At 37.6% G+C, this 12,520-nt stretch overlaps 1 protein-coding gene across 1 annotated transcript in view; it reads right to left on the reverse strand.

The window, feature by feature from the left end:
* LOC136032301 (CD9 antigen-like) overlaps positions 1 to 12,520 on the reverse strand; it is a 36,489-nt gene that overhangs the window by 17,792 nt on the left and 6,177 nt on the right. The window contains exons 3-4 of the mRNA XM_065712585.1: positions 11,269 to 11,442; positions 5,879 to 6,094 (exon numbers count right to left, since the gene is read on the reverse strand). Coding sequence (XP_065568657.1) covers positions 5,879 to 6,094; positions 11,269 to 11,442 — 390 coding nt within the window. The remainder of the gene's footprint in view (positions 1 to 5,878; positions 6,095 to 11,268; positions 11,443 to 12,520) is intronic.

Below are 12,520 nucleotides of genomic sequence, written 5' to 3' on the forward strand. Positions count from 1 at the left end.
CATTTTCGGTCTCTCCAGACTTAAATTAATAAGAAACGACCTTTCAATCCACTAAATACACCACAAATTAAGGTATATAGCACTACTTTCAACTCAATACAGCACCAAGTCGCCTGTGACCGACACAACTACCAACCCTCCCACCCAAATCCCCAGCCTTTTCGTTAAAATATAATTTATGATTTACAGAGTATGAAAAATACATATAATAGGCTTAGATTTCAGCACAAAGACTAATTAGGCCCTATAGTTCAGTAAAAATACAGCTTTGACCCGGAAGTTGAGCAACAGAAATATTTTTGGCACCATAATGTTAAAAAAAGAATAAAAAAGTCACCTGTGGCCAACACAACTACCAATATCGGTTCTCGCCACTTTCAAACCCGGGCAAAATCTTGATTAATCATTAAAATGATTAATTATCTCGTCACAACTGATGACTGCAACTGCTACTCGACGCCGTAGATGAAAAGGCCGAAAAAGTGGGGATTGCAGTGAATGTCAGCAAGATAAAGGGCTTGGCTGCACCAGGAATGGTGCAGATACTGCACCATTCATGGCTATGGAGGTTCTAATGTCTCAGGTAAACGACCTCTCATTACTGGCCACCGACACTGCAATCCCTGATATTATTTAATAGGCAAGTCATACGTTTGCGAAGACCCCTTCATCTCAACATTGCGCAATTAATTGGAAAAAATCCATAGGTTTCTTTAAGGAAATGTGCCAGTGTCTCATTATTTTCTTCATATCTTGGAGTTCGTGGAGAAACTAAATGGGATTCAAATCATCACAATATTTTACTTTTATTGCTACTTACTTTTATTTTCAAGGAATGGTGACAAAGATACGGGAAAAATGAAGATGTTGAATTCAATTTAATTATACTTACTGCCAACTGCACCATCTACTTTATTTTAATAAAGATAACATTTAAAAAATTGCAAAATGATTAAAGCCGTTAGATTACTTATTTGAAACTTTGCACTCGGAGAAAGAGCCCCTTCAGTCCCCCCTAAAACCGCCACGGACAACTACTCACACTCCTCCTCGGTCCCAATCTGTTTAAAACCTCTTTCTTTACACCCTCCCAAGAAGTTCCTATTTCCCCTAAATCTTTCATTACGACATCCTCCCACCCTATTCGGGGGCGACCTGCTTTTCGCTTGGCCTTAGACGGCACTAGAGAGGTAAGAAGGTCGAAATCGCTGAAAATGCCGTTTTTCAGGCTTCTGGCATCCTACCATAAGAGTATACAGACTTCCATCTCTCATAGATGGTGTGCAACAATGTGCCTAAAACAATGAAGCCTTAAGTATGTCAAGTAAGTGAAGCTTAACTAAGGGTACATAGTGACCGTTCGCTTTTTACGGAGTGCCTATATGTTTAGGGACAAATGCGCACCACATAGCATTTTCGGCAGTTCTAAATTCATTTGACATCCTAAAGTTCGCTTGTTAGGATTGCTATTTCGACCTATAATATGGCAGAAGCCGATGCTTTGCTCTGATACGACCTCTTACAAATTATCTCTTTTTCAAAACTTCACGACCACTGGATCGATACGATCACCACTGATAAAAAAACCCCACCAAAAACTGAAACTAAACCAAGTGATCACACCTTACTTTAGGGATGTTTTCCCACATTTTCAAAAATTATGCAAATACCTATTGATGAACAACGTTAACAAAATACATTCTAAAAGCGATATACCTAATTGTAGAATGGGCATTCAGACATAAAGACCAAGGCAAAAAGTAGACACTAATTTTGAAATTAATCATCTAAAATTTATACAAGAAGCAGAACAACCAGACATCACCAAGTCACTAATGGGAGTGACTAAGAAAAAGGAGTCGAAAATACAAGTTGCGAAGCTGGGAGATCGCAACTCTCGTTTTTAGTTTCCACATACTGTCAAACGATATTTCATCAAAACAAAGGTCTTGTCAAAAGGCTAATTAAACAAGGATGTTTCCACTCTTGGTAAAAGGCCAAGCAATCAATCTTAATTAATGATGAGAAACCGAAATCAAACCTTCCTACTAGCTTCTAAAACCAGGAAATTACTTTTGGGATTCTTACTTTATCGGTAACCAGCAACAGATAATTTTTATCAGCTAGAATAGGGAAAGAGAGTGTGTATATGTAAAAAGAGAGGAGAGAGAGGGAGACAGAGAGAGAGAGAGAGAGAGAGAGAGAGAGAGAGAGAGAGAGAGGAGAGAGAGAGAGAGAGAGAGAGAGAGAGAGAGAGAGAGGAGAGAGAGAGAGAGAGAGAGAGAGAGAGAGGAGAGAGAGAGAGAGAGAGAGAGAGAGAGAGGAGAGAGAGAGAGAGAGAGAGAGAGAGAGAGAGAGAGAGAGAGAGAGAGAGAGAGAGAGAGAGAGAGAGGAGAGAGAGAGGGAAGAGAAAGAGAATACAGTTGTGGAAGATATATTACAAATATTTTATTTACGAATATAGGCTATATATTACAAATATATTACAAGATATATTTGGGCCCCTTGCCATCCTAAAACATAATCGCGCAGCCCTTTGACATAGCACAAATTTACAGTTTCCACATGCTTTACAACAATATCTTCGTTTAAAAATAAAATTTTGAAAAGCATTAAGAGGCTGTATACAGCTTGACGAAGGCTATGCCTCCGACCCTGCCTATCAAGTTCTTGAATACAAAAAATACAATTTTGCAACACATGAATTCTCATTTCGGTCAGGCTGTCAGTAGTTCTTACGCTTCAACTTTCCAAGCTGTGAAGTCCTGTAGAATAAAACAAGAAAAGCTGACGTTTGTTCATTCTTCCCCTCCTCGCTTGACGTAAGAGTTACGCAAAAACATGACGTTGCCACCAAAATGAACCTATTCCTCAATTTGGAAGCCATTAGATGAAATTATGCTGTGCCTAGCTCCGTAAAAATAAGGTTACATACGAAAATTTTCTAGGTGACAATTTTCTCATAGCTAGGCAATAACTAACTTTCGAGCTAAAATGTAAACATGTTGCATAGTTGCCAAGAATCATTAATTGCATCAAGAATCATTAATCTGTGTCCCATCTTTATCATCCGACAAAAAAGAAACAAAACACAGGAAAAAAAAGAGAGCACAAAAAGCAATGGAAATTAATAGCCAGACTGTCTGAATTAAGAAACGGCCCGAATCTTAAAGGTGCCAACATTTCTGCAGACGAATCTAAATCTGGCGAGCTTTGCTGTTTTACTTTGACCAAGATGCAAAGAAACTGATTATGTTGCAAAATGTCTCAAACAAAACGTTGTGCACTCTGTCACACATTAAATGATGGATGCATTCTAACTAAGGCTTATAAACTTAGAGAACACTTTAAACGCTAAAGACTTTGGGAAGTCATCAGCAACATTCCATTCCCCGCCACAATGAAGTAGGTGGCGTCTTAAAATCTTAGAGAAGGGTAGGAAGCTTTCGATATGGAAGGGTGGCTTTTTAGCCACCTCAACTGTGGTCTTCTTTAAAAATATAAGCAACAAGTTCATGAGTGCGTAAAATTTCCCAAGAAGTGCAGATGCACTTCTTACTGGCTCTATGGAGATTTGCAGACAATAGCCGTTTTCCATTTGTACATTTCCCTAAAAAATTGGGTAATATTCTCATCATCCTTGTCACAATTCTAAAGACTACTTAAACACAAAAGCAGCTGGAATGAAAAGTATTTCTAAGAACTTAAAGACTTAACGTAAAAAGAGAGGGTAGATGAAGGGGCAGTCCCACTCATATACGGAATAATTTCCTTTCGTTTTAAGTTTTAATGTTGCTCTTTGTTTTCAGTTGAAATAACTTGTTTTTTTGTTGTTTTTTTTTATTTGTATACAAGGCAAATAGAGTCAGCAATTTCCCCTCTAACAACAGAAAAATAAAATGATGAAGGGCTCTTATTAGCGAGATAAAAGCTCATAAGCTTGGAGGACATAGGCCGATGTGTACTGGCTGATTTGTGACAAATCATTTGAAAATAAAACTAGCCTTTCTCAAATGCCGAAGGCTTGAACTGTCGCCTAAGCAGCAATGGAGTGTTAGGCCCACAAAGCGTATATTTGTAGAGCAAAGAGTCAGTGAAGCCATCTTTATGGTTTGCGTATATTAGGCAAACTCATATTCAGTAGCTTTTGCTCGTTCTAAATTTTATTCGACCTTCACTGATATTTTTTTTCCTAAATAAGAGATAACATGAGTAGCAGCTACAACGCCCTTCTCTCAGATTTGAATGCTAGTTATGATAAAAGCAACTAAAAACAGAAGAAGCAGAGTAAAAGATGGCATAGAAATAGGCATAGACTATAGAATGTAGAAATAGAGGGAATATTCTTTATTTTAAGGAGTAAAAACACTGCAGTGCATAACGGTCGAACTAAAAAAAAAACATACTTGTTGACAGGATAATTCCGCTTAGAAATAATTACTAAAATAGCTTGGAGCAAAATAGCTATTGAGGACTCCTTCAAGCGTGGAAAACATTTCTTAAACTACTCTTATTCTTCAATGTTAACTTCCGAAACCGTGTTTTCTGAAAAAGTCTTCTCTTAAATATACGTTGGACAAGGTGAAAAATAGTCAAATATTCCAAATATGAATTTATGTGTCAATATTTAGTCCAACATCATAATATTTACTGCTAGCTGAGAGGGTACAAGCAAATCACACTAGTTGGGGCGAGAAAAACAAGACATCCAACCTCTAGTATTTTGAAGAGACAGTCACTTTTATCATTAGTTATAGTAACAGAGACCTTTCAATCTAAAAACATTCAGATACCAGCAATCATGAAGTGTCAACAATAAACGAGTTTCCCGCCAACATGAAATGGAAGACACGCGTATAAAATTTCGTCTTTCCATAGTCCCTAATATGCTTTGACTGTCTATGGAGTTCTGTGATCATTTCCGCTTTAGCCCATAAATTCTTATTCAGGTGTCACATGTAAATATCCTCCGAAACGTTTCCGGGATAGAAGAAAAGCCAAAAAGAAACCAATATGATCTCTATGGAATTGGATTGGAGCCCATTCGAAATCAACAAACGCTCTGAATACAAAAGCAACAAACAAAAAAGACCAAACCACAGCAGAAAATTCCTTTAGCTTGTGGTAGAATAAGGTGAAAAGTCCTTAACTAAATCAATTACTTTCTTTGCCTAACCAGGGGGGTAATTCGCGGAAATATAAAGAGCGGGGGTTTTCCCCTAATCTCTTTAGCAAATTAAGACCCAAACAAAAGATATATCTCAAAACTTAAAATACTTAAAATACTCCTTAAATACCCCTTATACTCCTTATACTTAAAATTCTCAAAACTTAGAGGAGGTAGGGGGGGGGGGGGCAATTGACACCTATACTTAAAATACTCCTTCGCTAAACTAAGCTAGAAAAAGAACAGAATCTAGTGAACAACGAACCACGGTCCATAGTAACGAAAGAAAACACAAGTCAAGTGAGAAAAAATTGTCAATTGAAATTGATTCAGGAGAGATTGTAACTACGATTTCGATTAATCTTATTGGTAAAGTTTATTGCGAAAAAAAAAAATTATGGGAATTTCAGATGATAGCCTGAAAACCCTAGAAAATGGAAACAGATCGAAATAAAAAATACGCCATTTGAATCGCCATTCTTGATGAACCTCTGCAGGAAAGTTACAACCCGCAGCTTGAACAACAAGGGAAATCACATTTTTGTGTTGGGAGCAATCAATGTTTGTCGTTTGCGACCACGGGTAAAAAAAAAAACCATCAAGTCTGTTTGGCCACAGAACTATAAAATGCACCTCAACTGCACCTCTAGTCCTTGGTAAATTAGGTGCCTGAGGGAAAATCATGGAACAACCAAAAACAAAAAAAATTACCTTATTATAGATTTCTCCCATAACAGTGCCAATAATAGCAACTTGAGTAGCAGCTTCGCATTCCGCGCTTTCCATGGGTACTTTGCAACAAGATCTCGGTAGGCGGTAGTTTCGAATGATGCCAGATATACCAATGTCAAGAAAGGATTTTTCATCAGCATTATTAAAGACGGATCCAGCCCAGTCACCTGGTCCATCTGCACCACAACAATGCATCTAAAAAAGAAATAAAATAAAAGCAATAGTTTGGTCGTCCAATATTAAACCGATTGTTAATTCTGGGCAAATATTATTTGAAATCGTTGGTTTATATGACATATCACATATATTTTTCTCTTTTTGAAGATTTTTTCCCCATTTGACAAAATCTACAACCTCAAAATGAGTTCCTCCACCACTCCTCTTTCGGCGCAGGCATCACAGTCTTAAGAAATTTGTTTTACGGGCGCTATTACGAAAAGCAATTGGATGCTAAAACATCGAATATCTGCAGGGGATGGACCTCAAGCATTTTTATTGGGGGGGGGGGTCATATCCAGATAGTCAAGGGGCAAGGGTTGTATAATATTTTATACATATAATTTATGTTCCCCCCTTAAACGACGCCCCTGAATAATGATTATCGAAATTTTTTTTTAAAGCAACAACTATCTTTCCTGCACCCCCACTCAATTTCTCCTGTGTTACTATGTTCTAAGGGTACACACCTGCGTAAAGCCGTTAATTTCTTTTTGTTTTTTTTTCCAAGAGGCCTTCCCTTACATGACAATTTCAGCAAAAAAAAAAAAAAAACTGTTTTAGCCCATATGCTTAAAAAAAACCGCTCGAACTCCCAACGTTTAGATTCTTAAACAATCTCATTTAATAGCTTGGCTCTCATGTATTGAAGAGACAATACTTCTAAACGTTAATCGATGTGGTGTAACAATTCCTGAATGTGCCACCTTTTGTTCACTGCAAAAAATGTTTCGATTCCGCTTCAAACTTCACTATATTATCCGACTTCGATCAGCTGAGTTTGTAATCATTACGACTATTTTATCACTGGACGTCAAAGTGTCCAGAACACATTTTAAACTTAGTGGCCTATGAATTGTCAACTCTTTCCGAGGGGCCCCCACTCCTCAACACACGGTATATGTCATGAGAGTGCCGTTATTTCTGCCCCGCATGATACAGCTCGGTCAAGCCGCGACGTTTCGTGGTATGCGTGGAGAATTTCGTACTATGCATGGAGCATTTCCACTATTCCTGGCGCGCGCCTTGACAAAGTTGCAAAGAAAAAGGTACCACGAAACGGAGAACTTCAGTTATGCGTATGCTCGAAACTAAGTCGTATGCAAACTCAAACTTATAACATTAAGAATTTATTCTCAATGAATAGATGCACATGAATTCATACGATTAATTGTATTAAACATAAAGATAGCAGATACTAGAACTATGTTGGATGAACCCAAAAAATAATGGAATCACCACTAATAGGAATAGGTCTAACGTCCCTTTAAACTTTCTAAAAGCCAGAGCCCAATCTGCACTTTCCTGAAAACGAAATATATTCAAACACTTTATCTTTTATAATTGAACCATTAATAAACAGAAGATATGAGTCTTAGAGGAACAGACTCAACTTCAAATCGAAATGGAAAATGGAAAGTGTAATATTTAGATCACAGACATCATAAACACGTCGACTGTTTGCTTTAATGTCCTTTCCTTGGAAAAACATATTTTTGACATAGATAACACTGAGTTTACCAAAAGTTTACGACCTTATTGATTTTTTTTTTTTTTTATAGTTATTTCTGTCTCTGGCAAATCTAAGCATTGTTAACAAGTTTGAAGCACAACATTCAAAACTAATGATGCAGCTAAGCAGGATGACAGCGAATATTTCTGAGTTAGCAAATTCTTTTTTGGCCATGGCTGAGATGTTAAAGTTTCGGAGGCTCAGTCGTCAGCAACATTTCAGTCCTCAGACCATTAATTTGTTGATAATTATATTTTTATCATATATTATATTCGAGATCTCATTGCGATGGATGTCAAGATGACAAGCATTAACCTTTTCTTCCTTCTGCTGAGGTCAGATTACATCGAGATACCAAGAAGCCCGAGTACTACATGTAGCTCTCACTTACCTCCAAGTTTGATTGGGACACAACTCCCTCTTCTGCTAGAAGTGCTGAAAACCCAACAGAGGGATCAACGAATTAAGGAATGGGTTGAGGTTCCCAAAAAGCATAATGATGTCGTTAGCACTTACTACCGACTGATTTTGGTTAAAATATGACATTCCCTTCTGACAGATGTCTTGACTATAATAGGTAGAGTTCTCACGGGGGGTTTAAATGGCAACAACCACCCTAAACTCACAATTAGGACATTTCATTGTCTTCCGGCCCTGTTAATTTAAATTCACTAGCACTTTTCTTCCTTCTGCAGAGGTCAGATTACACTGAAATATCCAGAAGCCCGACTATTACCTGTAGCTCTCACTTCCCACCAATTTTGATTGGGATTCAGGTCCCTCTTCTGCTGGAAGTGGTGACAACAGAACAGAGAAATCAACGAATTAAGGAATGGGTTAAGGCTCCCAAAAAGCATACTGACGTCGCTAGCACTTACTACCCACTAGGTTCTGTTGAAATCAGACGATTCTTTCTGACAGATATCATAGCTATAATAGGTAAAGAGCTTTCACGGGGGGTTTAAATGGCAACAAACACCCTAAACTCACAATTGGGACATTTAATCTGCTTCCAGCCATGTTAATTCAAATTCACTAGCACTTTTCTTCCTTCTGCAGAGGTCAGATTGCACTGAGATATCAAGAAGCCCAACTATTACATGTAGCTCTCACTTCCCACCAAGTTTGATTGAGATTCAACTCCCTCTTCTGCTAGAAGTGCATACAACCCGACAGAGGAGTCAATGAATTAAGGAATGGGCTGAGGCTCCCAAAAAGCATAATGACATCGCAGTTACTACCCACTAAGTTTGGTTGAAATCAGACGATTCCTTCTGACAGATGTCTTAACTATAATAGGTAAAGAGCTTTCACGGGGGTTTAAATGGTAACAAACACCCAAAACTCACGACTAGGACATTTAATCTGCTTCCAGCCACGTTAATTTAAATTCGCTAGCACTTTTCTTCTTTCTGCAGAGGTAAGATTACACTGAGATACCTAGAAGCCCGACTATTACATCTGGCTCTCACTTCCCACGAAGTTTGATTGGGATTCAACTCCCTCTTCTGCTAGAAGTGCTGACAAACCAACAGAGAAATCGATGAATTCTCCTAAATATCCTGATGACTAGAATTTAGAAGTCTTTCCTTGACCATACCTTAAATGGGTTAAATTGGTTTTTAGTCGTCAAACGGACCTATTACATTAAATCATATTTCCCACAAAGCTTTTCAAGACCCAACAACCCCTTTTTATCACAGATCCTGAAGTCAAAGCTTTAAAGATACCCTGATCACTACAATTTAAAAGTCTTTCCTTGACCACACCTTAAATGGTTAGATTGGTTTTCGGTCGTCAAACGGACCTATTACATAAAATCATATTTCCCAAAAAGCTTTCCAAGACCCAACAACCCTTTTTATTAAATATTCATAAGTCAAAGCTTTAAAGATACGTCTCCCCCAATATGCTAGAACAGGAACATGCTCCCATGAGACAAAATAAGGATACTTGACCTTACTTCCAACTTACTTCCGCCGTGCAAGAAGTGGAAGAGCATAGTAACAATGCTACTTGGCGGTTTTCAAATTTGTTGGCAGATGTTGTCTGAAAATTCCATTTTTACACATAAAGATACTTTTTGCTCAAAGAATAGCTATCAAAACAAAAGTTGTGCTGCTAAAGTGTTGGTAGCTTTTGGAATTCTGCTACTGTCAGGATTGGAACTCTTTCCATACCTGCTTCCAACCAATTCTGGTTGAGATACAAAAACCCATCTTGGTATATGTTTGCGGTTACAAAATTTAACGGTTTTTACCTCCAAAGAGGTTAAAATGGAACGAATTACTTAAAGGAACAATCAGGGTCCCTATCCTTGCGTCCACCCAAGTTGGCTAAGAATTTGACAGCCACTCCAGCTCAATGTCTTAGGACAGATATTTCTAAAAGAAAGTGTTTCAGAAGGGGTTCAAGGATCCTCAATAAGTACAGTTACCTTTGAAAAAAAAGAGCATTCTCCACAAAGGCAGAATCAGATTCTGCCTTTGATTTGTGCCCCAAAAAGGCACAAATAGAACACAAGTTGTTTATTCTGATAAAATTTGCTTGAAATGAGACTACTTCTTCTTGCAGACGTCCATGCAATGAATTTAGGATCATCTGTCCTTGCAGATGAACGGTTTTGTCTGGACACCCTAAAAGGCTCAACTGGAACACATGCTCTTACTTAGAAACAAAGAGAGAAAACTCAATGAAGAAAACAGACAAAACGAAATGATTTGTCAGTTGCTTTTTTTAGATTGGGGAAAGAAACAATTGTAGTTTAATATTGGTGGTGGTTTTTTTTATGTTTTTAGTTTTTTAATCTTTGTCTCTTTTACGCTGAGGATGCCTTGTTTTTATACAGGTGAAATATCCGCGTCGTTTTGGTTTTTTCACTACAGGCCGAAGTTTCGTTTTGTCTGTTTCCTTCAATGAGTTTTCTCTCTTTGTTTCTTTGTCATGGCTGGCCACTTCGGCTTTAGATCTTTCATACTCTTACTTGGGACCCAATCACTCTTTTAAGTATGTTTCATCAGCCCTTGACAAGGATTTAGGACCCAATTTCACTACTTCTTCTTTTCCACCAGGCATAATTGTGATATGAAACCCCCTTTTCATTCCTCATAGAGGTCAGGCCAAGTTTTAGGACTCAAAAATCATAATCATAATAAATCATAATAATAGATGGTGCATGTTCTGGTAGCAAGAGTTTAGGGACCCACTGTCTGAAAGTTGGGTTGTATCCAGACAGCCCAAAAGCAAAATAGGATAAGCAAAGAATAGGACACCATGTTCTACTATCTATCAAGTTAGTTTGAGACGCGACAACCCCTTCTTTTATGCAAATTATAAGGATCCAAAAACCCTCATGTGAGTCATTTTGCATTTGGATTTGTTTCAGGGTCCAAGAACGTTGACGGGAATCTTGCTTCAAAGAAAGGACCCAGGAAGTCTTGGCTTAGAGACCACATCTTTTCACCTTTCAATATCCCCCAAAGCTCAAACTTGTACGTCAATAAATAAATAAAATAGCAAAAATAAACAAGAATAATAGGTAGAGCCTGTCACGTCACCAACGGAGATTTTAGAATAACTATTCTCACCCTTCCCACTAAGAAAGTTGATCACCCTAATAAAGCTTTCTTTCTGAACTTACCCCTTGTTGAAGACCATCAAATGCAGCTGTTTTGGCTTGATCTCTGCTGTAACTTTTTTTGACAGTTTCCTTGATACCATCTTGAATGATTTTATTCAATTGGGCACGGTTGGAATATGCCCAGGCAGCTGCAGAAATTTGTGCAATCATTATGACCAAGACGAACAAGAAGTACTGAAATACAAGATTATCAAGTTTTACCAAAGTATTTAGCTTTACTCCACAAAATTAAAAGATGGGGAAGGAGAAAAAAAACTAGGCACTAGCAGATCCAGGGGCGGGGGACCCCCCCAAGATTTTTTTCTAGCACCCTTGTTCCTTGTTTTTTTCACTCTTTTTTAAAATAAATTTGTCAATTTTTGCGAATTATTACCGTCCTTGTCACATTGGCTCCCCAAGATTTTGCTTATTGGTACCCTTGTCACATTGCCCCCCCCCCCTAGGATTTTGCTGAAGACCCACCCCTGATTTTAGGTATAGCATGCTTAATATAATTAGTGTCTGAGAGCTTCAAAAACAAACTTCCTTATGCTTCCTTGTTTTATTAGTGAATTAATTTGGAACACAATCAACATAAGCAAATTTAATTAATAATCCAATTTTATAAGGATTTCTTATCACCTTCTGCCATAACATTGCATGGTCTCCAGCTTTGATAGCTAACCATGACCCAAAGCCTTTGTTGCATTTTGAAGTGCCTTTGCAATAGGAAACTTTCTGATGCATTTAAAATTTTCCCTTTGCACATGCATAATATGCATAAAATACAATAAAATAATAAAAATTGTTAATCTTAAGAAACTAAGAGCAAAGGCTACAACTAGGAACGATTTTTCTCTCCTTTCCAAAGTTAAACCATCTGATTTCATCCTTTTCAACTTGCTTCAACTGGCGCCAATCTATAAGTGATTAAATGAAATAAAAATTCAACTTGGCAAGTTTTGATGATGCATCAAAACGACAAAAACACCATGTTTACCTTATCCCTTTTTACCCCACATACCCACTCCATTTACTGCCAATTATACCAAAACTACAAACTGAAGTGTATTTGCTACCATACCTAGCTACATAACCGTAGGTTAGTAAAACTAAAAAAATATATCGTATCTATAAATAGACTTAGCAAATTATGATCAGTAGCGTCAATTTACGAAAATGTATGGGGAAAAAGGCCAAATTAATTTTTCTAAATTTAGGAGGGGGCAGTTTTTTTTTCTCTCAATGAAAATAACAAAACACATTTTTCAAT

Source organism: Artemia franciscana, chromosome 10 (genome assembly GCF_032884065.1).
Source record: "Artemia franciscana chromosome 10, ASM3288406v1, whole genome shotgun sequence".
In the NCBI taxonomy this organism is placed as follows: Eukaryota; Metazoa; Arthropoda; class Branchiopoda; order Anostraca; family Artemiidae; genus Artemia; species Artemia franciscana.